Below are 27,804 nucleotides of genomic sequence, written 5' to 3'. Positions count from 1 at the left end.
ACGAGAGAGGGCGCTATGTCAGAAATAAAAATAGAATTATTTCATTTTCAGTGTCAAACATGGCATCCCAGTTGGAAGGATTTGTGAATTCTGTGGTTTCCCTGTCAACTGACGGTAAGTTATAAGTGTATTACGAAAAATAGGTCTTTTATCGCTAGTGTTAATACATTTGATGTTTTTTCTCAATCTCTGGAAGCTTCGAAGAATATGATATTGGATTAGAATGATTGCATTGTCCCATACACTGAAATCGGTGTTGGATAGGAGCAAATGCTTGGGTTTCACATGAAGTTCCATTCTCTTAGCTTTGCGCCGGTTCCGGCTAATCGCAACCATACCTAGGTAATAATCTAATATGATATTGATATCACCTAACCTTAACTAGCATCCATATAGATTTTGCATGAAGAGGCGGGTAAACAAAACCTAAAATGCCGCCGAAACTAGAGTAAAGGAGCCGGTAATCGGCCAGCTCCCGTTTTCGGCCGATTGGTTGGATGCAAGGTAAAATCACTCTAAAATACATCGCATAATAGCATAACACATATCCCACACATACCATACCATGCCAGTGTCACTGAAGAACCACATTTGCAATGGAAAATATATCCTAAAATATCACATTTTAGCGATGTAATCGCCGGTCCCGCTACCCAAATCTGAAAAATCGAGTATCTTACGCGTGTCTGTAAGAAATATGGGTACCATAAAATGAGCTTTATTTCAAGTATTTTTCAGATTTAGAGCCCGATTTTGTGCTAGTCGCAAGCTCAAAAGTATCTCATCGCATGTATTAAATCGATGCAGCCGCACACCGCGACGCACACACGATATCTCTGTCTAATTCAGATTCCAACTTCCGATCACCGCTGTGCCTGTCTTCGGCCAGGCGAGCACCAGGGAGCTCCGGCGTGGGATACCTGCTCCGCCCGCTTGTGCTGTACATCAGCGCGGAAACGCACGGCGCGCGCGAGCGCTTCCTATTGACTTTGTACATGCGGCCGTAAACTGAAACGCTCGGCCGATAACTGGCTCCAAAACAGTGAAAATTGAAAAGAATATTGTCATGGCAATTCGTGATTTTTTTCTGGGATTCTTTTTTTGTTTAAATAATAATAATATTTGCTTCATGATTTGAACAAGAAATGACAATAAATAGGAAGTAAAGAGTCCTAAAAATAGGATTTTGTCTTAAGTGGCCGAAAACGGGCTCCTTTACTCTACCCCTTCCCGCACCTGTCGAACATTGCACAGTCGGCTTTAGCCAGTGGTTTCGGAGTTTGCTAGCACTCCAGCAAAGCATAGAGAGTCAATGCTAAAGCGTATTGACCTCTAGCACTGCATACATGCTGTGAGGCAGGGACCTAGAAGTCTATACACAAATATACACACCACACAATATCGCATAGACTGTACACGATCACGTCGATGCAGCTGTAAGCAAAGTTTGACACTAGACTTACAATTTGATTTTTTAAATTATTCTTTTTAACATCAGTAAGTTTAAAAAAATATTTTTTACTGCTATTTAGGTGTCATCAATTGTCACTAAAGTACCGATTTTTAGTGAAATCAGTTGAGTTTTGTACAGTGGTGTTTGAAATGTTGAGAAGAATCAAAAGCACAGCTTTTACTACACAGCCAGGATAGTGATGCTTCTATGTGTGTTTGCTAGTGGACTCTTCTTTCTTCTCATAAAAAGTACTTAGACTTCGGTCAGGAAAAAATGTAAACTGTGAGATTTTGCTACCGGAGTGATGGCAATTTGCTAACCTTCCATCATTTTACATTACAAAAAAACACTCCAGCAAAGCATAGAGAGTCATAGACAGAAATAACCGTCTGATTTGGTCATTTCTTTTATAAAACTGACATTTGTTGACATTCCCAAATACAGACGGTAACCCAGGGATCTCGTACCGTGGGGGTGGCTAGAGACACCGATGTACATCTTTTCGTTCAAAACATTTTCTCCCTGATTTTCTTTATTTAGATCTTATTTTCTGATTTCTAAATCAGATGTAAATTAGGTCGGTATATATACCTCCTAATTACAGTTTTCAAAATTTGCTAACCTATTATAGAATGTGAAATTTACGGACTTACTTATTATGAGTTATCCAATTTTATCTCAGAACCGCGAAGCAGTACGTTCATGCATTCAAACTATTACCCGGCGACCGATAAATTTCCGGTTCAACCTACCAAAACATAGCCAATGGCCAATCAGAGCACTCGTTTCGTGGGAGTTCGTTGGTCAAGCCGGGCTGACTCGTACGTAGCTACGGTAGCTATTGGACGTTCGAAAAGAAAAAATGAATATTCATCAACTAAAACCAAGACGGATAATGTTGACGACGAGACTTTCTCGGATTAATCATTAATTTAGGATCTAAATGAGCAAGCTATCGTAAGTCAAATAAGCTATATACAGTCAAACCTGTCTATAGCGACCACCCAAGGGAAACACAAAAAATGGCCTTTGTAGACAGGTGGTCTTTATAGACAAGTTCCTATAGTACATGATTCAATGAGAAACTATTTTTAAGGGAAACAACAAATGTGGCCTTTGTAGACAGGTGGTCTTTGTAGACAGTAAGGCTGTGCACAACAGTGTAATGGGGTACCTGAGTACACTCCCATGCTTACAGGCGAATACTCGAGTATTCGGACGCCATGTTTTTTTTTTTTTTTTTTTTTTTTTGTTGATTTTTTTTGCCACCACCATACATACCACTGGAACAGTAAAACATAGTCTAATACCATATTATAAATATGTTAAATTACACTCAGTACATTAAAAATATAATAACATAATGTATTAAGAAAATAAATAAGAAAAAGTAACAGCAATGATAAAAGGTATGATAAGATTACTGAATATCTAAAAGCTTGTGTAGGTGCTATCTTATATACATATTTATGTATGGTGTGTATGTGATATAACAAATAATCTGCACGTACTGTTAAGAAACACTAACAAAGCCCATGAATGTTTTGCTTACGATATTATTTTACGATACTATCTTAAAAGATAGATAAATATAAAACGAAATAAATATATTTTTAAAAAATCCAAAATTGAGAGATATAACACGTGCCGTAAAGTATTTTGGCGACAATAGTCAAATCACTGACTAATCGCCAATAACTCAAAACACAACAACAACAACTGGAGCAGTATCCCAGTTCTGTCGCCGAAAACGCATGCAATTTTACTTTGAGTTGCAGTTGAAGGTGCCGATTTAATAATAATAATAACAGTGAACAATGCTGTTTTAAAAACCAAAGATGGCAGAATAATCCATTTTCCTCCAAGTCCAAGCAGAAATCCAGACATTTGGTCCCAGTTTCTGAGTGGTGAGTTTGACAGTGCTTGAGTTGGGAAACATTTTTACCGACGGCACCATGCCAGCGGCCGCCGCTCACCCAGGCACGGGTAAGCGTCGGCCTGGACATTAAAAAAAATTTTGCGGCCGAATATTCGGGTACGAGAAATCGTACCCGAGTAGTTGTCAACCGTGCGGGTACTCGAGCATTCGACTACCCTTCACAGCCTTAGTAGACAGGTGGTCACTAAAGCAGGTTTGACTGTATATGTTATTTTTAATTTTTATTATAATTGCAGCAGTTATGAGGATGTAAAGAGTGAAAATCTCATTGCATATCTCATTCATCGCGGTCCGGTCGAACCGAACCATTTGTTCCGTACAGTCCCGTACAGTCCCGATAGGCCATACTTCAGTCTCTATAATCGGTGGTCTAGTGGAGCCAGACGTAGTCTCAGTGGAACAACCGACGATTAGAGAGACTGAAGTTTTCGGTCTAAGAGAGTCAATGCTAATGCTAGTTTTACGACAGTTTACAATGTTAAATTGACTCGGTAACATTGTTGAAGGTTGATGAAAAAACTTTGTAATTTTTGTATAAATGGGACACTTATTATATTCCTTCTACTGTCAAGCCTTAAATTAAGCAGCCAGGAGCAAGGGGCAAGTTATTTTTAAAAGTCGCCCCTTGCCCGTGGGGATTTACCAAAGCAAGGGGCAATTTCTTAAGAACCAGGGGCAATTTTCCAAAAAACAGATGATGACAACTAATTACACAATTTAAATAAGTGCAAAGTAGTTAATTTCATAATGTGAATAGGGTCTACAATCAACTTAATAACTTTTTAATCTTAACAAGATCAACAGGAAAGATTGATTAAGAACATCAACTAAAAATATTGATGAGCAAATGAATAGACACACAAACCTTCTGCCACACTCTCGGCAGTAGGAGCAAATTTGAAGAAATTGTCTTTTTAATTGTTGTATAACCAAAGAAATAAGAAGAAAAATGAACAAGTATTTGTACTAAAAAGTTGCGTAACGTGCGTTCTCGAAACCAAAATTGTACCTCGCACACACACTCTCACCATACCACGAATGGTCCGTCGTGCGAAGCTAGCGGCCTAGGAGTTTGCCAACAAAACCAACGCACCTTCGTAAGTGCGCACGCCAGCGCCACAGCATCTAGCGATCGCATGATCTGAACGTACGTACGTGCGCTAGCCTATAGTAACAAAGGGCGCATTTTCACGGAAACACTTGCGCCTTATTAACGCACTAAATACGAAGCTAGTAGAGAGCTTGTTGTTGCGAGATGCGTATGAGCGCTACGTCATTGACGTTCTGGTTGAATATTCACAGCCGTTTTTCCATGAAAATAAGAAATAGGCTTTTAAAAATATTTCAACACTTAAATATTTGAAATGGTATATTGAGCCAATTCATTGCTTTGTGACGACTTACAATCACCTACAATTTAATTCCATTAGTTTTCCCCAATTTTTATCAGTAATAATGGTCTGTTTTCACTAAAACTTTCAGATTATCTTTAATTGGACATCTAGTATTGAAGTCACTACCTTAGCACCATTTTCTCACATCTGAACAATGTTACAAAGTCCCTTTAAGTCTCTTCTTTCGTCCCAGCCAATGATTTCATCATGTTTTGTGTTTCTTTGTATCAGGTAATTATGCTCAGCTTTGTGAGGAGGTCACCAAGTGTTTGGAGTTATTGAGGAAGAATGCAGCATACCTTGATACAGTGTTAGAGACCCTGGATCCACAGCTTCATTCTATAGGAGTCCTAGCCATCCTGTAAGTGTGATTTCATCAGCTGAAAGAACAAAGACTTTCACCACCGATTTTGGCATGAATTTTTCATCTTCCTATAAATAGATAAATAGGCAGCTTTTTTCTCACAGTGACTTTGTGACATTCAGGGATGCTAATTTTCAGGCCCTGGCGAGTTACATTCAGAGCATAGTTTAGACTTTTTTGTGTACAAAATAGCTCATTCTAGGTTATTTTCAGGCCCTCAGATTAGACTACCATTAGACTATACAAATAATGTTATTAAACAATGCTTTATGGATTTTCCTTTCCTTCATGCAATCAATGTCACTTTTCATCAACATCAATATAAAATCCTCAGGATGTTACATATGTTTTGTTAACAGCCATAAGGGTGTTAGCATTGTGTTAAAGAATACAAGTTGACATCCTTCTGTTTCTCAACAGACAATAAATTGATTACTCACTGATGTAAAGGTGTTTTTGTATTATACATATTGTTTAATGCCTTCCTGGTAAAAGAGTTAGGCATGAGAAGTGATTGTAGAGTCACTTGGTACACTACTTCTGGACTCTTGTCTTTTTTCAAATTCACCTTATTGTATGTCGTTGACTTGGATGTGTATTGATGACCTAATATCTTTGGCTTGCCCAGCAATATTTCCTCAATTATGAATTCATATTTTGTTTCATGTATTCTCTTTTACAGTAATGTTAAATTTCAAGTAGCCTCGTCTCCCTCAGCGACGGAGTTTGAGACGCTCTTTTCTCAGACCCAACTCTTCTTCTCAACATGCAATGGAGAGCAAGTCAGGTTCACTACAGAAAGCTGTAAGTCCATCCACATTGGAAATGCAAATTGTAAATGTAGAGCTATGTGAAGTTGAGGTATTAGTTCACAAGGATGTTTGGAGTAAAGTCGATTTAAAGGCAAGGATGGATCCAGGATTGCAGATTTTTTTTTTTTTTTTTTTTTTTTTTGGGGGGGGGGGGCGGGGGGATTCCAAGACATTGATTCTTTTCCTCAAAAGTGGGGCCTTGGTTGTTTTGGCTATTTCTGGATCTGGATCCTCCTTTTCCAGAGTTGCTGATCAATCTATGTGGCACAATGAGAGAAAATGACAATCAGTGATATGTCTGTACAGTGATTGTATAACCTGGAGACCTTGTCTTTCAGTTATTAAAAATAACTTTAAAACTAAAAATTTTGCAATATTTTAACTTGATTTAAAGGTACTATGTCCCATTTGCAGGCCATAAAAATGAAAAGGTTAAATTCCAATGGCATTTGAAAGATAATACTAATTTAGAACTTCCCTAAAGCAGGTGGGGCTTGGAAATGTCTTCAAGTGGGAAAATAACGACTATTAGTTATCAAATCGATTTAGGAGCTATAGAGCCAATAAGTAATAGTCTTGATTTTCAGAACATTGTACCGAATGGTCATTCGTGTAATGCTGCGCAAAGATTCAATCAGTTTAATTTGGGCCATCATTAGAAGTGGGTTATTGATGTATACAAATGCTCATGTACCCTTTACAGCTCATGTACCCTTTACAGCTCATTTTATGTATGTTATTACCAAAAAAAAAAAAAAGCCAGTTAGTCACTCAATAGTGTCTGACATTGAAGTCTAGCAAGTAAACGGGTTTCCTTGCATAATTTGAATATTAGGACACTGCTAACATTTAAATTTCACAGGACATACATGACATATTCATAATTCCTGCAAAGTTCTACAGAATTTGAGGTTGGCTGCAAAAGGGACGTAGTACCTTTAATTGCTTTAAAAATGCTTACAACAACCAATTTTATTTTAATTTATTTTAAATTTGTTTTGGAGTGAGAAACTATGTACAAATTGCAAGAAATAATTAAGTCTCCACAATTCTGTTATTTTAGTTATTTTAATCATTTAGTGCTATAAAACTCTTTCAAACCTTGCCTAATTTTTATAAATAGCTGAATTTTCACTGCTGCCATGTATTTTCCTTTCACTTGCATATTTTACACCTCCGTTTTTTTAGATGCATCTCTTGCGCACCATCTGACCAAGGGTTTAATCCAGAGGAACCAAGCCATTAGGGGTATCACCATCCTGCGTAGCGCCATCTCACGGATCCAGATACATCCTGGTCAGCTGACGTCGTTACATGCAGACCTGTGTCAGGTATGTCTAGAATGGCAGTTTGCCTTGTCATGTACGGTGCCTGTGTGTTCTGACGTAAGGTTACTTGGCAAAATGAAGTGATGCAAAAAGATAAAAAATGTGTAACGATTCAAAGTGTGTAACAGTTAGTAATGTTGGTGATTTTTTTTCTTGACATATCCAAATGAAATTTTGAGTTATATGAAGCCTCATCAAGGTAGTTCTTGTATTCATTGGTTCTAACTCTGACTGAACAAAATTATTAACTGTTATATTTTGCTTTGTGGAAAAATCTATTCTAGGCGCACTGCTGTACATTTTGCTAAGCTAGTACAAGCTACAAACAAACATCCAAGTAGACAGACTGCCCCTGAAACTGTCGTCCCATAAGACTGACATTTTGGTCTTGGGAAATATCAGTCTTGTGGACCCTCACATGATTTATCAGAAGACTCGCTAGACCAACATTGGATCTTGTGAGCTGTAAATTAACAAGTCTTTTACTCAAAGGAAGCTGAATGCCTTGGGGCAACAGAAGTTTGATTCTCTTATTGCAATCTTACCAAATTCAGTGCAGGGGATTTTTAGTTGATTGATGTCACTTTGGGTGAATATACAAATTTAAAGAGCATGTTGCAGTTGTTCATCCTTTCCTAATGCATGCACAAATTTGTTTTTCCGGATTTCTTCAATCATACATATATTGTATTCCTTTTGTTGCCTGTTATTTACCCTCATGTTCCTGTATTGGTTTATCATTTAGCTGCTAGATTACTGTAATATGTATGTCTCTATCACTTGTTTCCATCAGCTCTGCTTGAAATCCAAATGTATGAAACCGGCATTACCAGTTCTTGATTCAGACATTACAGAAATTAGCAAAGAGGTGAGTACACAGAGACACAGAGCTCTAAAGCTCTCATGGCTCCCAGGATAATAATCTTGGTATGAATCATTTGTTTTAGTTTACATTTTGAACCTCTCATTAGTGCAAGTTTTCAGACAGTCAAATTCTAAATATTTATGATCACAGAACGGTTGTTTAGAGTTTGCTGTAAGATAGTGAGTCTTAATGTCAATGCTTTATGGTGATTAAAAGGCAACCATGTTATTCAAAGATTCATGTATTTGTTGCAAATGATTTGACACGCGAAGGATGCATTGGTCTAAAACCAAGACAGAGAGACAGAGAGGGAGAGAGAGAGAGACAGAGAGACAGAGAGAGAGAGAGAGAGAAATAGACAAGGGAGGGGGGGGGGGCAGAATCAATGAAAGAGATATATCTTCTTGAGGAAAAAGAAGAGGTGTGTCTTGTACCACTTTCTTGATGTTGGTTGGAAAACTTTGAAACTAAAGGGAAAATACCTGGAGAAAGCCATTTCAAACTAATTTACGTCATGATATGTACGTGTCACTTTTGTTGTTCTTACATCTTTCTGTGTACTAGGGCGGTCATTTTGACTCAACACATTTCTTGTGCTACTACTACTATGGAGGGATGATCTACACAGCACTCAAGAAATGGGACAGGGCTGGATACTTCTTTGAAGTGGTAAGCAAGAATTTAGATGAAATTATTTGTAATAAGTGAATAAATAACAAAATTAAAACAATTTAAATCTAAATTTAAAAAAATAAAATGCACCCAACAAAAGTAGACTGTTTAGTGCCATGCCCAATGTAAAGTGAAATCTCTCGGTGTTATTTAAATGTAAATTTGATGCTTCAAAATTAGGATTTGGTTTCTGTATTTAATTGGCATTATGGTATTACTAGTTTTATTACATACTTACTGCATAGCCTTTATTGTGGATTTATTCTTACTGAAATTTACATGTATCCAGGGTACATTTATCATGAGTTGTTAACTTGGTATTAAGTTGATATCTAATTGTGTAAATACATGTAGTATCTTACACAATCATGTGTAATATGGATTTGAATTGAATGTCTTGAACCCTGCAGCTAATGTACATGTATCAAGGACCTTCTTAAATGTCAGCTTTCCTGATTTTTGGGGTTTTATTGTTTATCAATATTTATATAATACAATTGATCATGAGTAGGGTTCTTCATTCTTTTCGTGTTTTACCCCCTCTGTCTGTCTCACCGTTTTTCTCTTTCTTTTCCCTTCTCTCTCTCTCTCTCTCTCTCTCCTCTCTGTATTTCTGTCTCTTTGTCTATGTTTCTCCTTTTTTTTGTACCCATCCCATACATTGGTATTTGTGTTGGACATCTACTCTTTCCAGGCAATCACAACACCCTCCATGGCAGTGAGTCACATCATGTTAGAGGCATACAAGAAGTTCATCCTAGTCTGTCTGATTCAACACGGCAAGGTCCCTAACCTACCCAAGTACACATCACAAGTAGTCAGCAGATTCATCAAGGTTTGTATATGCCCTAGGCTTGTTGACAGCCCAATTTGAGATGCCCTGTGTTCTGATAATGTTCTGACAATGTACATTTACCTATGGAAACTTACAAGACTTGGAACAATGCATGAAATATGTGTACATTTTCAGAGCTTTTGCTTGTGCTTTTCATGTAGTATTACATTTTGGTGGAATATACTGTAGGGGATGTCAGAACAACTTTTGGATTGACTGGGTTGGATAGTTGAGGCTTGTTCAGATGGCAACTGCGTGCACCAAAGGTCCTGCAAGATTTCACTTAGCTTTGTGTAATATAAGATACAAAATGTGAAGCGTAAGTACACTTTCTTTCTGTCATCATTAAGACAAACTATGTTGTTATGCCACATCATATCTGAACGTGTCAATAGATTTAGTACAGATTTGATCGTAATTTAGTGGATAAGGGTGGATGGTATGAAAATAACATGTAGGATGAAATACAGGTTGGATGTTTACTGGTAGAACTACAGTGTAAATGTGATAGTTGTCTTCTTTTTACCATATTTCTATGTAGTATAATCTGCCATGGAAGATCTTTTTATAACATTTTTCTGTAAATGTACATGCACATTTGTTGGATCCCAGCCACAAGTCTTCATAGTAAATTACACTCAACATAAATCTTTACACCCACTAAATTAAACACAACGTACTAAAACAAATGACAAATATTTTTTTTTGGGTTATTTGTTATTCAAATATTATCATTTAAATGGTGATTGTGCAAGAAAAAATACATTGATTATAACCTGGATTTCTATAGCACTTAATACGAAATACCACCACTAAGCATTTTACAGATATTATTTCCCCGGTCATTGGATTCATTTACGCACAATGTGCACCATCTCCACTCTTACCATATGGTCACCATGAGGGTATATGGCAATTACTATCACAAAGGCTTTGGTCATCCTACCAGGTCCCCATTTCTCTCCTGGGTACGGAGTGGCAAATGTAAATCAAGTCCTTGCCAAAGGACATTAGTGTCTTGTCAGGGATTGGACCCGTGACCTTTGCATTTCAAGTCAAGTGCATAACCCTCTCGACTACGACACTTCTTCTCTACTACTATGTTGACTTGTTAATTGAAATTGATACATGTAAATGGTAACAATACAAAATATCTTAATATGGACTGTTCAGTTTTTTTCTGATAGCTATATAACATTCATAGTGTATGTTACAAAGGCAATCTAAACTTCATATAGTCTATATTATAAATATTTACATGCTTTTCAAAGAATTGCATTTAGCACATACGTCATTTACAAATATATGCCTCCTGTGCATGAGGCATGGGATAACAAAGTAAACATACAGAATGGATAATGTTAACAATAGAATATATCATATTATTACCCATACAAGGCATTTTAGCTACTAAATAAAAAATCGTATTTTGCATGCTGCTCCGATTATGAAAACGGTGCGGGCAATATTTGCCATATTGCCCTCTTCCGGGTTTTCCTCATAGACCACTGTACTAAATCAGAGGGCAATATTCTGCCATATTCCACTCTTTCTTGTCAGTGCGCTTTTATTAAAGTGAATACGTGCAGTCGCGCAGTATTGTGTATGCGCAGTAAAAGTCATTGTTACGTCACAATCACATACCTGCCTGAATCACCTGAAATCAAATGGACTGGCAAATAGACGTGAGTAAAAAAAATCATGCTTGATTCTAAAGTTGTATATCATTTGTAAAAAAATGCCTTGTATACGTAATAATAATTATATTGACAGGGCTTCTTTCGGGGTACATCAGAAATATTGACAGCGCTTAAAGACCATATTGCCCTCGTCTCCGACTTGGGGCAATATGATCTTAGCGCTGTCAATAGTTCTGGTATACCCCTCAAGCCCAGTCAATATAATATAAATATGGACTGTACATTTGTTTTTATTTATGCCCCTTTAGCTATATAACATAGCATAGTAATATTACAAAGGCAATCTACACTTCATATGTAGTCAATATCATAAACATTTGCATGCGCTACAAAGAACGGCACTCAGCACACACGTCATTGACTATTAAAGGAGTCACACCAAGAAGCTAAAGTGTATTTAATTGATGCAAAATTCATATCATTGCGAAGGGGAAGCCTTACTGATCAAATACAACAAATTTCCTCTCCAAAATATGTTTGGGGCCCGCAGAAATCAACTTTCAAAAATGTTAGTTTTGAGATTCAGATTTACTGCCTTCAGCAGTCCTTCGTATGACGTCACTATTGTGACGTCACACCCTGGACACGGCTGTCTAGCTGCAGACTAATACACGCGCGACTCCGGTATGTGGCCGGTACTGAGCTGTTTGTTCAGGGTGTGACGTCACTATTCAGAACAAGGTGTTCTAAAACAAAAGTAACAACAAGATGTTGCAGTACAACATGTAGCATTACAAATTAATGTAAAACAATGTTTTTTTTTAAAACCTGTGTATGTCCTCTTACCCTTACTTGTACTGTATTAGGCGGTGAAAACATGAATTCAACAATCTACCTATCTAACACAAGAAATGAGTTTGAGTGCAAGTACTTATAATATTTTTTGACTGACAGGCTCCTTGTTCGTCAATTTTTTGTATTTTGTTTAAGTGATAATATGGTCCCAGTTGACTTCTGTTCATTGAATGATTAGGAATAGAGTTCCTTACTTTTTCTTCTGTACTTCTTCTTCTTTCTTTTTGAATCATCTTACATTGTACAAGCTAATCATGCTTTGAAATGTAAAATGTATGCAAATTATATGATACATTTGACTGACACCAAGTTGTATTTATGCCCCCTCACAGATATATGTTTTCCTGAATGCAATGTAAATTACATGTAGTAATACATAAATATGTTTTGTTATGCCTTAAATATTGTGTTCGTCCATATCTGATACTGATGTATGTCTATATTCATATTTGTTAGACTCTCTTTTGCCTTGTTTCAATTTCAATATCAGCTTTAAAACAAAAAAAACGATTGTCACTAGTAGAGTGCTGATTGAGATGATATACATGTATGACCAGTAGACCAAGAACATTGTTTTTTCTGGTCCAATTTCAGTCTTTTTGGTAGATTTGGCTAGCATAGACTGAGAAACTGAGGAGCTTGGCATTGCAGTGGTCACCAGTTGGTCTTGCTTGGGTGTTGTGGAAACACAAGGGTTTATGGTTCTATTCAGTATGGTACCATGAGAAGAATCCCATTGAAAATCACGACATTCACAACTACCTTTAGGTTGTTCTAGGATAGAAGTACAACAAAATACAGGGTCTGTGGTCCTCTGAACTAGTATAGTCTGCTCTAAATGTCTACTTGTTTCAACAGGTTTGATCTTTGGAGGCATTCTTTCTCCATTTTGATAGCAATTAATTTGACCTGATAGACTCCCAACTAAAGCTATGCAATTCAGTTCTACCCAATTCCAAACCATGTACTCTTCATTCAGTGTACATGATGCCTTACCAGGCAGAAAATCAACATGTAATCCAATTGGGTTGATTGTAGTTGAACCATCATCAGCATAGGCCACGCAAATATATGTACCTGCATCAGTTCTTTTTGCTGGAGTGATACTAAGATGGAGTGAACATTCATTACTTTCATTGTTGATTTGGACAGTGAATCTGTTTGTTTGTTTAGGAGCCAGTGAGAGAGATTCAGAATCAGCTAAAGTATAAAAAGGCATTCTCATTCCACACTGTAATGTAACTCTTGCACTATCACATGGATATGGGAAATTGAGATCTGCATGTTCATCTTCCGTGATATACTGAAATTGTGAATCACATCTTACAACAAAAATAATAATGAAAGCGATAATGAAGCCTTTCAATCCCATGCTGAATGTTTGAACTCCGAGATAGAGATCGTTGAATATGAACTAAATACAGGCTAGTAATGAAGGAAACAATACTACATACAAATTGTAGGCGTGCATGTATATCAGTTGTCCTATTTACTTTTAAAGCGTACGTTATATATGTATGTACACTGTACTTAATCTGCATGTATATGTATCACACTGTATTCATATGTAAATTAGCAGTAGAATCAGCATTTGTATGTTCAGCCGTCTGTAGAACTTGAACTTTTAAAGCTGTTCATTAGATGAAGAAGTGGAGAAGCTGAAAATCAATGAGCCAGGTCTGAAGATAATATATCATCTGGCTCCAATGGTTGCAGGAACTTTCTCGTGTGTGCAGTAATAATGCTATGTGTATTTGTCGCATTCTCCTTTTCAACTTCACTAAAATTTAGATCAGAATTCCCTGACAATGCAGAGCTCATTCATAGCCTTGTAGTTGATCCCCTTGTGTTACTGCTGGTCTATTTCTCTTTTGAAATCAGTTATATTCGATCCTGCTCAAAAATGACAAGCACAAATAGACACTGAAGTTGGGCTGAACTGCTTGCAGAAACGTCATGTGCAAAGATGTGAGATTCACATAAATGTCCAAAAACACTTTTTTTTTTTCTTCATTACTCTGTAAATCTTTAAAAGTAGTCTGCCACTCTATTTTCTGATTGGGTTGATTTGGGTGATCTTGCTTGAGCGTTATCTGCAAAGAACATAATTGTTATGTGCATTAATTTTACTTTTATCATTTAGTAAATACACAAATTCATGTCCAATTATCCCAGTTGCTTGATTTGCATGGTACAAAATGAATTTCAGATCTTTATTATAATCTCTTTCAGTCTATGATTTGAGCTACCGGTAGATTCATATTAAGATTGAAAGTTCACTGTTTTCATTGTGTTTTTTTCTTTTGGTTTAACGAATCAAAACAAGCTTTTGAAAATGCCTAAAAAGGCTTGGAATGGTCAATCAAAATAATAGAAGCATTGCCGCTGGCTCACTATTGGTACAAGCATACTACATTTATCATGTTATGATTATAAGAAGCGTTACCACACACTGCTGCACTGCTGGATATAAAAATTCCCAGATTTTCGTCTTTATTTGAAATTTAGATTACTTTAAAACTTACATACATGTAGATACAAGTATGAATAAGTAATAAACATAATGGTTACCTGTATGCTGATGAAGTAATATGATCAGTCTCGAAGCTCTATCCTTTCAAGCTGATAGCATGAATGTGTGTACAGTGTACGTGTACCCTTTGCCGAGCCCGAAGAGGAGGATGCTGCACACTGATAAGACCATATACGGTAGTGCCCTAATTTCATCATTCTCTCATATCCGATTGGAGGAATCTATTCTCTGACATCATTATACATGTATAACATGATGTGTCAGAATCGGTCGATATTAGAATTTGCATTGTTCCTGGAGTTCAAAGAACTCTTTGAAGCAATAAAGATGCGTGTGTACTAGTGGATGAATAAATACATGGTATAAGGAGAATCAATATTTACATGTACATGTATGAATTATCAAGTGGTTCCAAGGTCCAGCAACAAGTTGGTACTTGGTAAATGCTCTCATACATGTCCAAAGTGTAAAAGTCTAATATTTTTAGACTTAACCCACACCCAATGAATGGCTAGAGCACTTGATATTCAATATTTGTGTACGTGCAGAATATCTGGTATGGTGTTATTTGCCTACCAGTTCCAATTTTCTTTTGTTTTATTTTGTTTCTGTTTTTCTTTCTGCCCATCTACATGTGTATATAAAGAATATCAGAGTGACTAAGTTCATTCCAATATTGCCTCGTTAGGAAAATTGCAACCTTTTATATGGGCAAGATCAAAGCATTAATCTATTCTACCAATAGTATCATTGAAAATTGAATTTGTTGCAAAAAAATAAGTACCCCATTCTTTTTCTTTCATTCTTTATAACTTTAAATTTTACCCCACCATATGCAAATGTGCTGTTCTGCTGGATGTGTTTGGATCTTTATCCAAAAAATCATCATCATCATCATTATTTATTAAAGTCAGCATTTTCCCTATTGGAAGGGGTTACTGACTTTCCTGCCATGATGACACTCCCTCCCTCTACTTCCCCTTGTCTAAAGTAGTCTCATCATTTAGACCAACCTTACTGCTTTCTTTCTTCACCAAATTTTCCATGAAATATGCAGTCTTCCTTTCCCTCTTATGTCATCCACTTCCAGATCCCACACTCTTTTCACAGGTGCATCATATTCCCCTTCTCAACACATTCTTAATCCACTTCTCTTTACCACTTTCACCAGTTTTATCTAGACCTACCCTTTCCATGAGCTCACTTGTCTTCTTTCTATCGGACAGTTTACAATTGTTTTATTTCTGGTTCCAGCAACCCATTCAAGTGATTGGCTTCATGTTTTGTGCGAGTGTGGATTGTTGTACATGTATTTAAAATGAGTCACAAGTCCAACATATGTCGTAATGGTCCTAGTCTATTATTAGGGCTAGAGTCTTGGTTGAACTTGAACCAGTAAATTTGCAGTGTTCATACCATAGGCTAACATTGAGCAAACATCACTTGTACATTCAGATAAAAGTATTAAAAAAGGATAAAAGAATAAAAGTTTGATACAAAAGTATACATTTTTTGGATTCATGTGTAGTAGTACCAGCTAAGAAGCCATTTTCAATGTACATCTCTATGTAAGTAAAAGTACCCTGGTACTCTATTATGTAATGTATATGCCTATTATGTATTGTACATGTATGCCTGGACGAACATGAATCACTGGATTCACTACCAAGCACAATGGGACCGTTTCAACTTGGACTTTTGTTCACACTCTGCCTGTATGCTACTTTGAATAGGAATGTGTACTGCAGTGAGCAATCCTTCATTAAACTGTCAATTAATGAAAACTTCATTAGAAAACAATATCTTAAAACGAGGATTCCATACAACCCGAATAGTACAGCATCTTTTCAACTAGAGCTACTGCATGCGGGTGATGTACATCCCAACCCCGGACCAGATCGGGATCAAGATGGCACTGTACCATCTTTTGCCATTCATCGTGACCCTCCCCTTCAGCGTAGAATTCACTACTCTCCAGGGGAACTGTTACAGTGGAGATCTACAAAGCTTCGACTGTCGTCCGACGTTCGCGATGTCATACATTCTTTCGGAATACAACGAAGAAAGACAAGGAGAGGTAGGCGCGGTAGCTGCAGAAGAAACTGTCTCCGACAATCAAAAGTGTCAAGATCATCATCATCATCATCATCATCATCATCTCCAAACCTTTTACTTTGTTCCATGAACGTTCGCTCAGTGCGCAATAAATCAGCCCTGATCCACGACTTCATCTGCGACAGTAATGCTGATCTTATTACAATGACAGAAACCTGGCTAACGGACAATGACTCTACAGTTCTAAATGAATTTGTTCCTTCTGGCTATAAATTAGTTCATCATCCTCGTAGTATCCGCCGTGGAGGGGGAACTGGACTTGTCTACAGAGATACCATCAATGCTCTTCAAGCCACAGCTGGTGAGCATAACTCTTTCGAGTATGCAGAGTACCAAATTTCATGTAAATCCTATCAGTTATGTGTCATTAATATATACAGACCACCTTACTCTGCATTACATCCTGTATCTGTATCATGTTTTCTATCAGAATTCAATGATTATATTCAAAGTCATTTATTGTCCAATGTTCCTTTATTAATAGTTGGAGATTTCAACATACATGTCGATAGTTGTAGTGGAGACTCACAGTCTTTCCTAAATCTTCTTGAGTCTCTGTGTTGTACACAGTAAGTTGATTTTTGTACCCACATACACGGCCACACTCTTGATCTGTTAATAAGACGGCAATCTGATGATAACATTGTCATTGGAAAACCTCAGGCACATTCATCTTTAATCTCTGATCACATCCCTGTAATGTGTTACCTTAATTCAAGTAAACCTCGCCTTCCTGTTAAAGAGGTTTCATTTCGCAGATTATCTGCAATCAATACTGAGTTACTTAGAAAAGACTTAACTGAAAGTCGTCTTTGTGATGGAACACCCAGTGATGTCACTGAATTAGCGATGTTATATGACACAACTCTCAATGACCTCTTAGACAAGCATGCGCCAAAGGCAACAAAAACTTTTGTTTTGCGACCTAAGGCGCCATGGTTGACCGATAGTATATTAGAAGAAAAGAGAAAAAAGAGGAAAGCTGAAAAAATTTGGATGAAATCAAAAACAGACAAAGACTGGAAAGCATTTAAGTCAATTCGTAACTCTTACTCCTTCTCATTGTATGAGGCACGGAAGAGTCACCATAAAGATTTAGTGTCTGAACATAAAGAAAACACAAAAGCATTGTTCAATATTGTAAAGGGTTTGCTAAACGTGTCAAATAAACAACCCATTGTACCTTGTAACGTTGATTCAAAATCATTTGTCAACAACTTGGACAAGTTTTTCTTGGAAAAAGTTCAGAAAATTCATAACGATATAGATTAAAAACCTGGCAATGTACACGTAGACAAACTGATCAATGATGACGTTCCAGTCGATTCGCAGATAGTGGCGCTGACAAGTTTTAAATCACTGTCCGAACAAGACGTCGGAAAATTGATAATGAAGCTCAGTAAGAAGTCCTGTCCATTGGACCCAATGCCCACAAAACTATTGCTGCAATGTTTTGTTTTATTTTGTTTCTGTTTTTCTTTCTGCCCATCTACATGTGTATATAAAGAATATCAGAGTGACTAAGTTCATTCCAATATTGCCTCGTTAGGAAAATTGCAACCTCTCCGACAATCAAAAGTGTCAAGATCATCATCATCATCATCATCATCATCATCTCCAAACCTTTTACTTTGTTCCATGAACGTTCGCTCAGTGCGCAATAAATCAGCCCTGATCCACGACTTCATCTGCGACAGTAATGCTGATCTTATTACAATGACAGAAACCTGGCTAACGGACAATGACTCTACAGTTCTAAATGAATTTGTTCCTTCTGGCTATAAATTAGTTCATCATCCTCGTAGTATCCGCCGTGGAGGGGGAACTGGACTTGTCTACAGAGATACCATCAATGCTCTTCAAGCCACAGCTGGTGAGCATAACTCTTTCGAGTATGCAGAGTACCAAATTTCATGTAAATCCTATCAGTTATGTGTCATTAATATATACAGACCGCCTTACTCTGCATTACATCCTGTATCTGTATCATGTTTTCTATCAGAATTCAATGATTATATTCAAAGTCATTTATTGTCCAATGTTCCTTTATTAATAGTTGGAGATTTCAACATACATGTCGATAGTTGTAGTGGAGACTCACAGTCTTTCCTAAATCTTCTTGAGTCTCTGTGTTGTACACAGTAAGTTGATTTTTGTACCCACATACACGGCCACACTCTTGATCTGTTAATAAGACGGCAATCTGATGATAACATTGTCATTGGAAAACCTCAGGCACATTCATCTTTAATCTCTGATCACATCCCTGTAATGTGTTACCTTAATTCAAGTAAACCTCGCCTTCCTGTTAAAGAGGTTTCATTTCGCAGATTATCTGCAATCAATACTGAGTTACTTAGAAAAGACTTAACTGAAAGTCGTCTTTGTGATGGAACACCCAGTGATGTCACTGAATTAGCGATGTTATATGACACAACTCTCAATGACCTCTTAGACAAGCATGCGCCAAAGGCAACAAAAACTTTTGTTTTGCGACCTAAGGCGCCATGGTTGACCGATAGTATATTAGAAGAAAAGAGAAAAAAGAGGAAAGCTGAAAAAATTTGGATGAAATCAAAAACAGACAAAGACTGGAAAGCATTTAAGTCAATTCGTAACTCTTACTCCTTCTCATTGTATGAGGCACGGAAGAGTCACCATAAAGATTTAGTGTCTGAACATAAAGAAAACACAAAAGCATTGTTCAATATTGTAAAGGGTTTGCTAAACGTGTCAAATAAACAACCCATTGTACCTTGTAACGTTGATTCAAAATCATTTGTCAACAACTTGGACAAGTTTTTCTTGGAAAAAGTTCAGAAAATTCATAACGATATAGATTAAAAACCTGGCAATGTACACGTAGACAAACTGATCAATGATGACGTTCCAGTCGATTCGCAGATAGTGGCGCTGACAAGTTTTAAATCACTGTCCGAACAAGACGTCGGAAAATTGATAATGAAGCTCAGTAAGAAGTCCTGTCCATTGGACCCAATGCCCACAAAACTATTGCTGCAATGTCTCGATGAATTGATACCTGTTATTACTTCTATGTTGAACTTGTCTCTATCAGCAGGGCAATTCCCTGCATTGTGGAAGGTCGCTCTAGTGAAACCACTATTGAAAAAACCGGGCCTCGAAACAGAATTGAGTAATTTAAGGCCCATTAGTAATCTTCAGTATATTTCTAAGTTGGTAGAAGGTGCTGCTACCCAACAGATTCTTGAGCACATTGAACATCATTCACTGTTGCCGCTCAATCAATCAGCATACCGAAAATTTCACAGTACTGAAACAGCACTTCTTAGGATAAAAAGTGATCTTCTTATGTCAATGGACAACCAGAAAATAAGTCTGCTGCTTCTCCTTGATATGAGCAGTGCTTTCGACACAATAGATCACTCATTTTTACTGAAAACTCTAAGAAGCCATTTTAGGGTTGATGGCAAGGTTATCGAATGGATTGAATCTTACTTGTCAGATAGAAAACAGAAAATTGAAATTGATAACGTTGTCTCTGATGTATTCAATGTGCCTTTTGGCGTTCCTCAAGGGTCGCGATTAGGCCCTCTGTTGTTTACCTTGTATACAAGCAGACTCCTTACAAATATCCATACAGAGTTTCCTAGTATTAGTTGTCACTGCTACGCAGACGACACCCAACTATACCTATCTTTCTGTCCTAACACACCGGCTGAAGATCATTGTATTTCTGAATTAGAATCATGTGTTGTTTATATTAAGATTTGGATGTTGCAAAACAAGTTGATGTTAAATGATAACAAAACAGAACTTTTGGTCATTGGTACTCCACGCCAGGTTTCTAAATTTAGGTCGCGTAGTGTATCAGTTGGTGACTCAACCATAACCCCATCTGATACTGTTAGAAACTTAGGCGTGTCTTTTGATACCCACCTGAATATGGATTCACATATCACTAAAATATGCAAATCAGCCTATTTCATGATTTATAATTTGAGACGCATTCGAAAATACTTTGATCAGGACAGCATGAAAACTATCATGCATGCATGTGTTACTAGTAAACTAGATTACTGTAATAGTTTATTGTATGGATTGCCAGACTCACAAATTTCCAAGTTGCAGCGGGTCCAAAATACATGTGCACGACTAATTTGCAGCCTCCCAAAATTCTCTCGAATAACCCCACTTCTAAAGGAACTACATTGGTTGCCAATTCGCCAGAGAATTACATTTAAAATATTAATGATAGTCTACAAAGCTCTAAATGGTCAAACTCCTAGTTACGTTACTGAATTGTTGCACATCAAGTCTCAAACTCATGGTCGTAACCTTCGTAGTACACAAGACACATTTATGTTGCAAATACCCTCATATAAAACCAAAGTAACCCTCGGGGACCGGTCATTTCTCTGTGCTGCTCCTAGATTATGGAATAAATTACCACTAGAAATAAGGAAAGCCCCATCACTAGATAATTTTAAATCAAAACTGAAAACTCACTTGTTCATATAGTATGTATAGAACAGCATTTACGAGCTCTTGCAGCGCAATAGAATATATCCACATAGTTATTGCGCTTTACAAATGAATATTATTATTATTATTATTATTATACTTACATTGAAATTTAGGTCAAACTGGGAAAGGTCTTTGCCAGAGATTGACAACCTGTACATATGGTTAGAATATACATGTACATGTATGTCATAATTCTCTTAACTTCTTCACAAACTTGTGTATCTTCTTTTGTTGAATGAATTTCTATAGCCACTGAGCCAGCTGTACCAAGAGATTGCCAACTCTTACTCCACCAACAATCCATCTGATGTGAGCAGTGTTCTAGAAAAACATTCTGACCAGCTCAATAGAGTAAGTAACATCTCTTTTTCTCTTACAATATATGAGAGTAATTTTTGTATTGTCTTTTATTTATGTAATACATCGGCATGTAGATCTTGAATATCTTGAATTCAAACCTACCATGTAGGCCTACATGATGATAATAACATTCTAGAAAAAAACAGTTTTATTTTACATTGTTGTATATGACTACCGGTATGTGTTTACATGCATCTTTGTTCTATGACAGCGGATACTGATTGTCTTAAAGAGCCCATTACAAAATTATGATGACTCTCTTTAAAGAATAATGAAAAACCAATGTTTTGAGATTGTAGATGTTTGCATTGTATTAAATATCTTGAAATGTTCTTACAGATTTTTTTTTTGAGCAGTAATTTATCTTTATTTTTGTTTTTTCCCCATTTCAGGACCAGAACATGGGCCTTGGTAAGCAGGTGGTGTCGTCACTTTATCGGAAGAATATCCAGCGACTTACAAAAGTAAGCATAGATTTGTAGATGTGTGAGTTGTAGAATGAATAGGATTGGTAGGTTTTTAAGGGAGGATAGATTACAGACAACTACTGACATCCAGTCTTTGAAATAATAATATTAATATCTCAAGCCATATACATTTTTGCTGTACAGAAATTTGCTATGTAGAAACGCCGGCAGGCATTGTGAAGTAAAAAAATAATGTGAGGTCCTTAGATTCATGTATCTTATCACAAGATCTGGGAGGAAAATAGCACTCTGCCCATAGGAAAGAAATGAGCCTGCCGCATACTCCTGCGGCAGACTTGCCGCAGATCTGCAGCAGACCTGCCGCAGACAGTCATCTTTTTCACATGCAAATTAGTTTTGCCGCAGACTTGCCGCAGACTTGCCGCATACTCTTTCAGTATGATGAAGAGTCTGCGGCAGGTCTGCCGCAGACTTGCTGCAGACTTGCCGCATACTCTTTCAGTATGATGAAGAGTCTGCGGCAAGTCTGCCGCAGACTTGCTGCAGACCTGCCGCATACTCTTTCAGTATGATGAAGAGTCTGCAGCAGGTCTGCCGCAGACTTGCCGCATACTCTTTCAGTATGATGAAGAGTCTGCAGCAGGTCTGCCGCAGACTTGCCGCATACTCTTTCTGTATGATGAAGAGTCTGCGGCAGGTCTGCCGCAGACTTGCTGCAGACTTGCCGCATACTCTTTCAGTATGATGAAGAGTCTGCGGCAGGTCTGCCGCAGACTCTTCGTCATGAATATTCATATGTCATATAGACCTGCTGCAGACCTGCCACATACTCTTTCATATCCAGTACATGGCAATAAAGTATGCATGTAGAAGAACTAGTGATAAACTGATTGATACTTCATAATCGATATTGGCAATATCGATATTACCAATTAGGTGATACCAATACATATCGATATTACCAATTAGGTATATTCTATTCTCAATTGTATTAACTTCATCACTTTGATCATTTGAAGTGTATTCAAGAGTAACATTTAAAGTGACACAGGCTCGTACACATATACAGGTGTATATACTAAATATGTATATTGTTTCTTGGTTAGTAATCATAGTTTCTTGGTTAGTAATCAATATATCTATTGCTTAAACGTGAATGTAATTGTAACATGATCAGACAAAATAATCTATTGGTTAATAATGACAAAAGGAAAATAGAAATCACAAAAATGATGTGCATTGTCTTAATTTGCTTAACAAATCATGATAAATGTATTTTTCTGTCACACGTGTAAAGTAATAATGAATATGCATGAGATGATTGGTTTCAATTGGCCCTATTAGACTTTAATGGGATTTCCTGTGGCAGACCTGCCGCAGACTGTTCCTGTGGCGTACTGGTATGCGGCAAATCTGGAGCAAAGTTTCGCCCTGCCGCAGATCTGCCGCAGACTGTTCCTGTGGCATACTAGTATGCGGCAAGTCTGCAGCAAAATTTCATCCTGCCGCAGATCTGCCACAGACTGTTCCTGTGGCATACTAGTATGCGGCAAGTCTGGAGCAAAGTTTCATCCTGCCGCAGATCTGCCGCAGACTGTTCCTGTGGCATACTAGTATGCGGCAAGTCTGCAGCAAAATTTCATCCTGCCGCAGATCTGCCGCAGACTGTTCCTGTGGCATACTGGTATGCGGCAAGTCTGCAGCAAAATTTCTTTCTGCCGCATACTTCGGCATACTCTTTGCCGCAGACTAAAAGTCTGCGGCAGGTCTGCGGCATACTTTTCACTTTCCTATGGGTGGTCTCCCTTTAGCCCAATTTTTTTTCAGGGTCATAGATGATTGCCCAGCCCAGATTCTTTAACTATAATTTTTTAATAATGACAAGTTGCCTTCCTTAATTTTAACTTTATACTTCCTTGAACACTGTCCATGATGACCACTAAAAGAAAAGAATCATATTTGCAGCAATTGTCTCACAAAATCTTACGCATGTACATGTATACATGATAGATTTTTTGAACTTTGGAGCCATTAAAAAGAAAATTAAGGCGCGAAATGCAGTCGAGTTCAATTGCTACACAAGAGGGCGACATACTAGTGAAGTAGATGTGAGAATTGAGTTGTACAGTAGGGGATGTTCATTGTCAGTATTGATGTTTCTCTTCAGACCTTTCTAACGTTATCTCTGAGTGACATCGCCAGGAGAGTTCATCTACATGCACCGCAAGAGGCTGAGCAGTATGTCAGAAATATGGTAAGAAAGCTAAGTTTTATTTGGGAAAAATTGAAAAACCGTACAGAGTGATGAAATGAAAATGGGGCCTATAAGGATGCATTTGCCCAACTAGAAAATTGGATCAGTAAAACACTCATTATAAAAATATTTGATTTGCAGAACTACTGGTATACAATTATATTCAATACCAATCAATAAAAGTCTTAAAGTTTCTCATTTATTTGTTCTTCTCATTTTTATTTTGATGACGGAAAACATTTTGAGAGGTTTTGTAGAGTGGTTACGGAGCAACTTGCAATATGCATTGCTCTATAATTGGAACTGGGTTTAGGGATCCAATTGAAGATAGATAAAGATGTACATGTACCTGACTGAAGGCTTACAAAAGATTATCATCTGATGAAATGGCTATGAGATAATAAATGTTAAAATTCGAATTTTTTTAGTCTAAATTGATAATGGAGATGAAATTTTTATTTTGCTTGAAGTGCAAATTACACTGGAAGTGTAATTTTTTTGGTTAAAATCAATGGTGCCTCAAAGAGATTTGTATGTACTTTGAATTGTAATAAACAAATATGATTAATATATTTCAGATTGAAGATGGTGAGATCCATGCAACTATCAGCAAACAGAATGGAATGGTCCATTTCCATGACAACCCAGAGAAATATGACAACCCTGCAGTACTCAGACACGTCGAACAACAGGTTAGCCAATTTTCTCTACGAATGCCAAAGCATCATTTATAGCCATAGCTTTAACCCTATTTTTCACGATTATTTTTTAACGCAAAAAAATCTTGCACCGAAATTTTGTGACTTTTTTCTTTCGAGTCTTGCGCATCTTTTGAAAGAAATTTTTCGAAAATCGGACCTCCCATTACAAAGTCACATGTCCTTTTGTCTTAGCATGTCAGCCCAAAAATCGCTCATTTTTGTGATTTGTGTACAAAACATATGGAAATCTCATTTTTCAAATTAAGAGATAAAACATTGGTTATTTGGTCTTGTTTATAGTTTAGATGTTTATTTTGGGGTCAAAATAGTTGAATTATAGTTGAAAATGAAATAAAAACAACAAAAACAATAAAATAGATAAGTTAAAAAAACAACGAAATACATAAGAAATTATCAAAACAATAGATAACATAAGGAATAACCCTGGTTTTTCAATTTTTTGTGTTGTATTATTATTCCAAATGGTCTAACAAATATATGTAGTGAGAAAGAATGTTTAAATATGAATAATGTCTGATTTATGGGCAAAAATGTGAATTTTATGACCTTATTTGCATAAATTACCATAAATATGCAAATGAGTGAATTTTTCAAAAAATTGAAATTACCATAGTGTTCTATACTTCACTTGACATGTATGCAAATTTTCGCGGCGATCGGGACAATTTCATAACTTCAGGCTCGATTTCAACTGTGACAACGATCACTGAATATTGTAAGATCGTATATGCTTCCAATATGGTCATTTGAACCAAATTCATGACCCCATACCAAAACTTTGTATTACCTTTAAAGTATAGCATTTTATTCATATAATTATTCTTTTTAATTTAGCACAAATCCTGTAATTTGTCACATTGGATTTTGGGGTCTGTAAGTTGGTATTTTGATGAATTCTTATCCTCACAGCTGTAAACAAGTTAGGAAATGTTATCAGTTGGGAGTTCATGTACAGGCCTTTAGATGTCATCTGCCTCACTTGATATATCTTTTATCAATTTGTATGCCCTCCGTTACGAAGTAGCTGGAGGCACTATGTTTTCGGGTTTTCCGTCCGTTCGTATGTACGTCCCGTTCTCGTGATCGCGTTATCTCAAGAACCGTTTGATTGATTTCTACCAAACTTAAATCATGTATGTATCTTGCAGAGCCAATGAGCTTGTGATCGCATTACTATTAGAAGTAGAACCAATGGACGGTTACCGTCAAACTCAAAACATGTATGTATCTTGCAAAGCCAATGAACTGATTCGATTTTAGGGTCGTGAGGTCAAAGATAAAAGGGTCATACATGTATATGAAAAATAGCTTGTAATCACGATATTCTTAGAACCTGTTAATGGATTACAATTAAACTTGGATTTGAAAAATTGTTTCTGCTTTGGTTTGTGATATCGCTCTATGGCGGAAGCATCATTTTCGACTGCGCGCAGTCAAAGTTCCATCTAGTTTATCACTTTCTGTGCATATCTGCACGGTCACTGATTTGCCACATGTGCTATTTTGTGACTTTGAAAAATAAACATTTCTGGTCTTGATTACCTCCATGACAACCTTTTTTTTTTACACTGGTATAGGCTGATCTTGCACTGGAAATGGTTAAATGATGTTGAATACAAATGAATACAAATCCCATTTAGTCTTCATAAAGAGTGGCACTTATTGATTCAAATACAAAGTGCAATAATGAACTTCATGCAAATTAACAGAGCATAATTGGGAGAAATGTTAATTTCTGTATCTAGGCAGCTACGAAGGTCGTACATTTTTGAAAGATCATTACACAAAAACAGCATATTTCCTTACAAATACTGTCACGACATAAACTCATATGATTTCTTTTTTTCCATCTGCAGTTATCAACATTTCCCCCCAGTACCGGTACTTTTTTTTGGGGGGGGGGGGAGGGAGGGGGCTGAGTCCTAGTAATCAGGGAGTTTGAGTCAAAATAGTTTTTCAAGTCCATGATAATATGTTTTATATTCTGTCATGTTTTTATTTTGAATTACTAATTTTTCATCACAGATGCAGCATTGTATCAGTCTAGATGAGAAGCTTAAGAGCATGGATCAAGAAATAGCTGTTAATCCACAGTATGTTCAAAAGGTGAGACATGTCCGGGGATACTTTTCGAAGAGGGGGTGGTTGGGATTGAAGATGATGGATGAAAATTCAAACGATAGAACTCCTAGGGGCGATTTGTCGGGCCATTCTTGTTTTTTTTAGTCCAATTGTATATCTTGTAGTTTTTCACATACAGGCATATCCACAAATCAGGAAAATCAACAAATCTTTCATAAACACTACATTTTAGAGGTTGACCTGAAGGCTTAGCCTCCCCACTGATTCCTCAAAATTACCAGGCTATAATTATCTCATTCATTTTCATTTCCATCAATGTCTGATGTGTTTGTCTCTTCTGCCCTCTACAGAGCATGGGAGTACGAGAAGACGATGAAGTGGGCGGAGTCTTTGGAGGGAAATAGGACACACTGTATAGCTGAATGTACATAATCATGGTGGATTTGTGAACTGCGGGAAACAGGAAAACAGAAGAATGACATAACCTATTTATATATACCAACCCTTTTTTCAAAATTCAACCCTACATGATATTGTTATTTAAACATATTTGTGGCTTACACCCAGTAAATAAGATCGATTGATTGATCTGTATTGAAAAACAAGTCAGAAAAAATCTTGGAACCAGCGGGACTTGATATTGTTAT

At 36.9% G+C, this 27,804-nt stretch overlaps 1 protein-coding gene across 1 annotated transcript; it reads left to right on the top strand.

The window, feature by feature from the left end:
- LOC115929685 (COP9 signalosome complex subunit 3-like) lies at positions 1-27,737 on the top strand. Its single transcript, XM_030999499.1, has 13 exons — positions 1-114; positions 5,018-5,147; positions 5,833-5,954; positions 7,151-7,293; positions 8,084-8,158; positions 8,720-8,824; positions 9,522-9,662; positions 21,561-21,662; positions 22,064-22,135; positions 24,267-24,353; positions 24,932-25,045; positions 27,101-27,181; positions 27,508-27,737. Exons 1-13 carry the CDS (start codon positions 60-62, stop codon positions 27,559-27,561), a joined length of 1,281 nt encoding a protein of 426 aa, XP_030855359.1. The 5' UTR covers positions 1-59; the 3' UTR covers positions 27,562-27,737.
- Positions 27,738-27,804: the final 67 nt, after the last annotated feature.

Source organism: Strongylocentrotus purpuratus, unplaced genomic scaffold (genome assembly GCF_000002235.5).
Source record: "Strongylocentrotus purpuratus isolate Spur 01 unplaced genomic scaffold, Spur_5.0 spur5_contig_861, whole genome shotgun sequence".
Classification (NCBI taxonomy): domain Eukaryota; kingdom Metazoa; phylum Echinodermata; class Echinoidea; order Camarodonta; family Strongylocentrotidae; genus Strongylocentrotus; species Strongylocentrotus purpuratus.
Note: the sequence above shows the minus strand (reverse complement) of the source record. Positions and strands in the feature narration are given on the sequence as shown.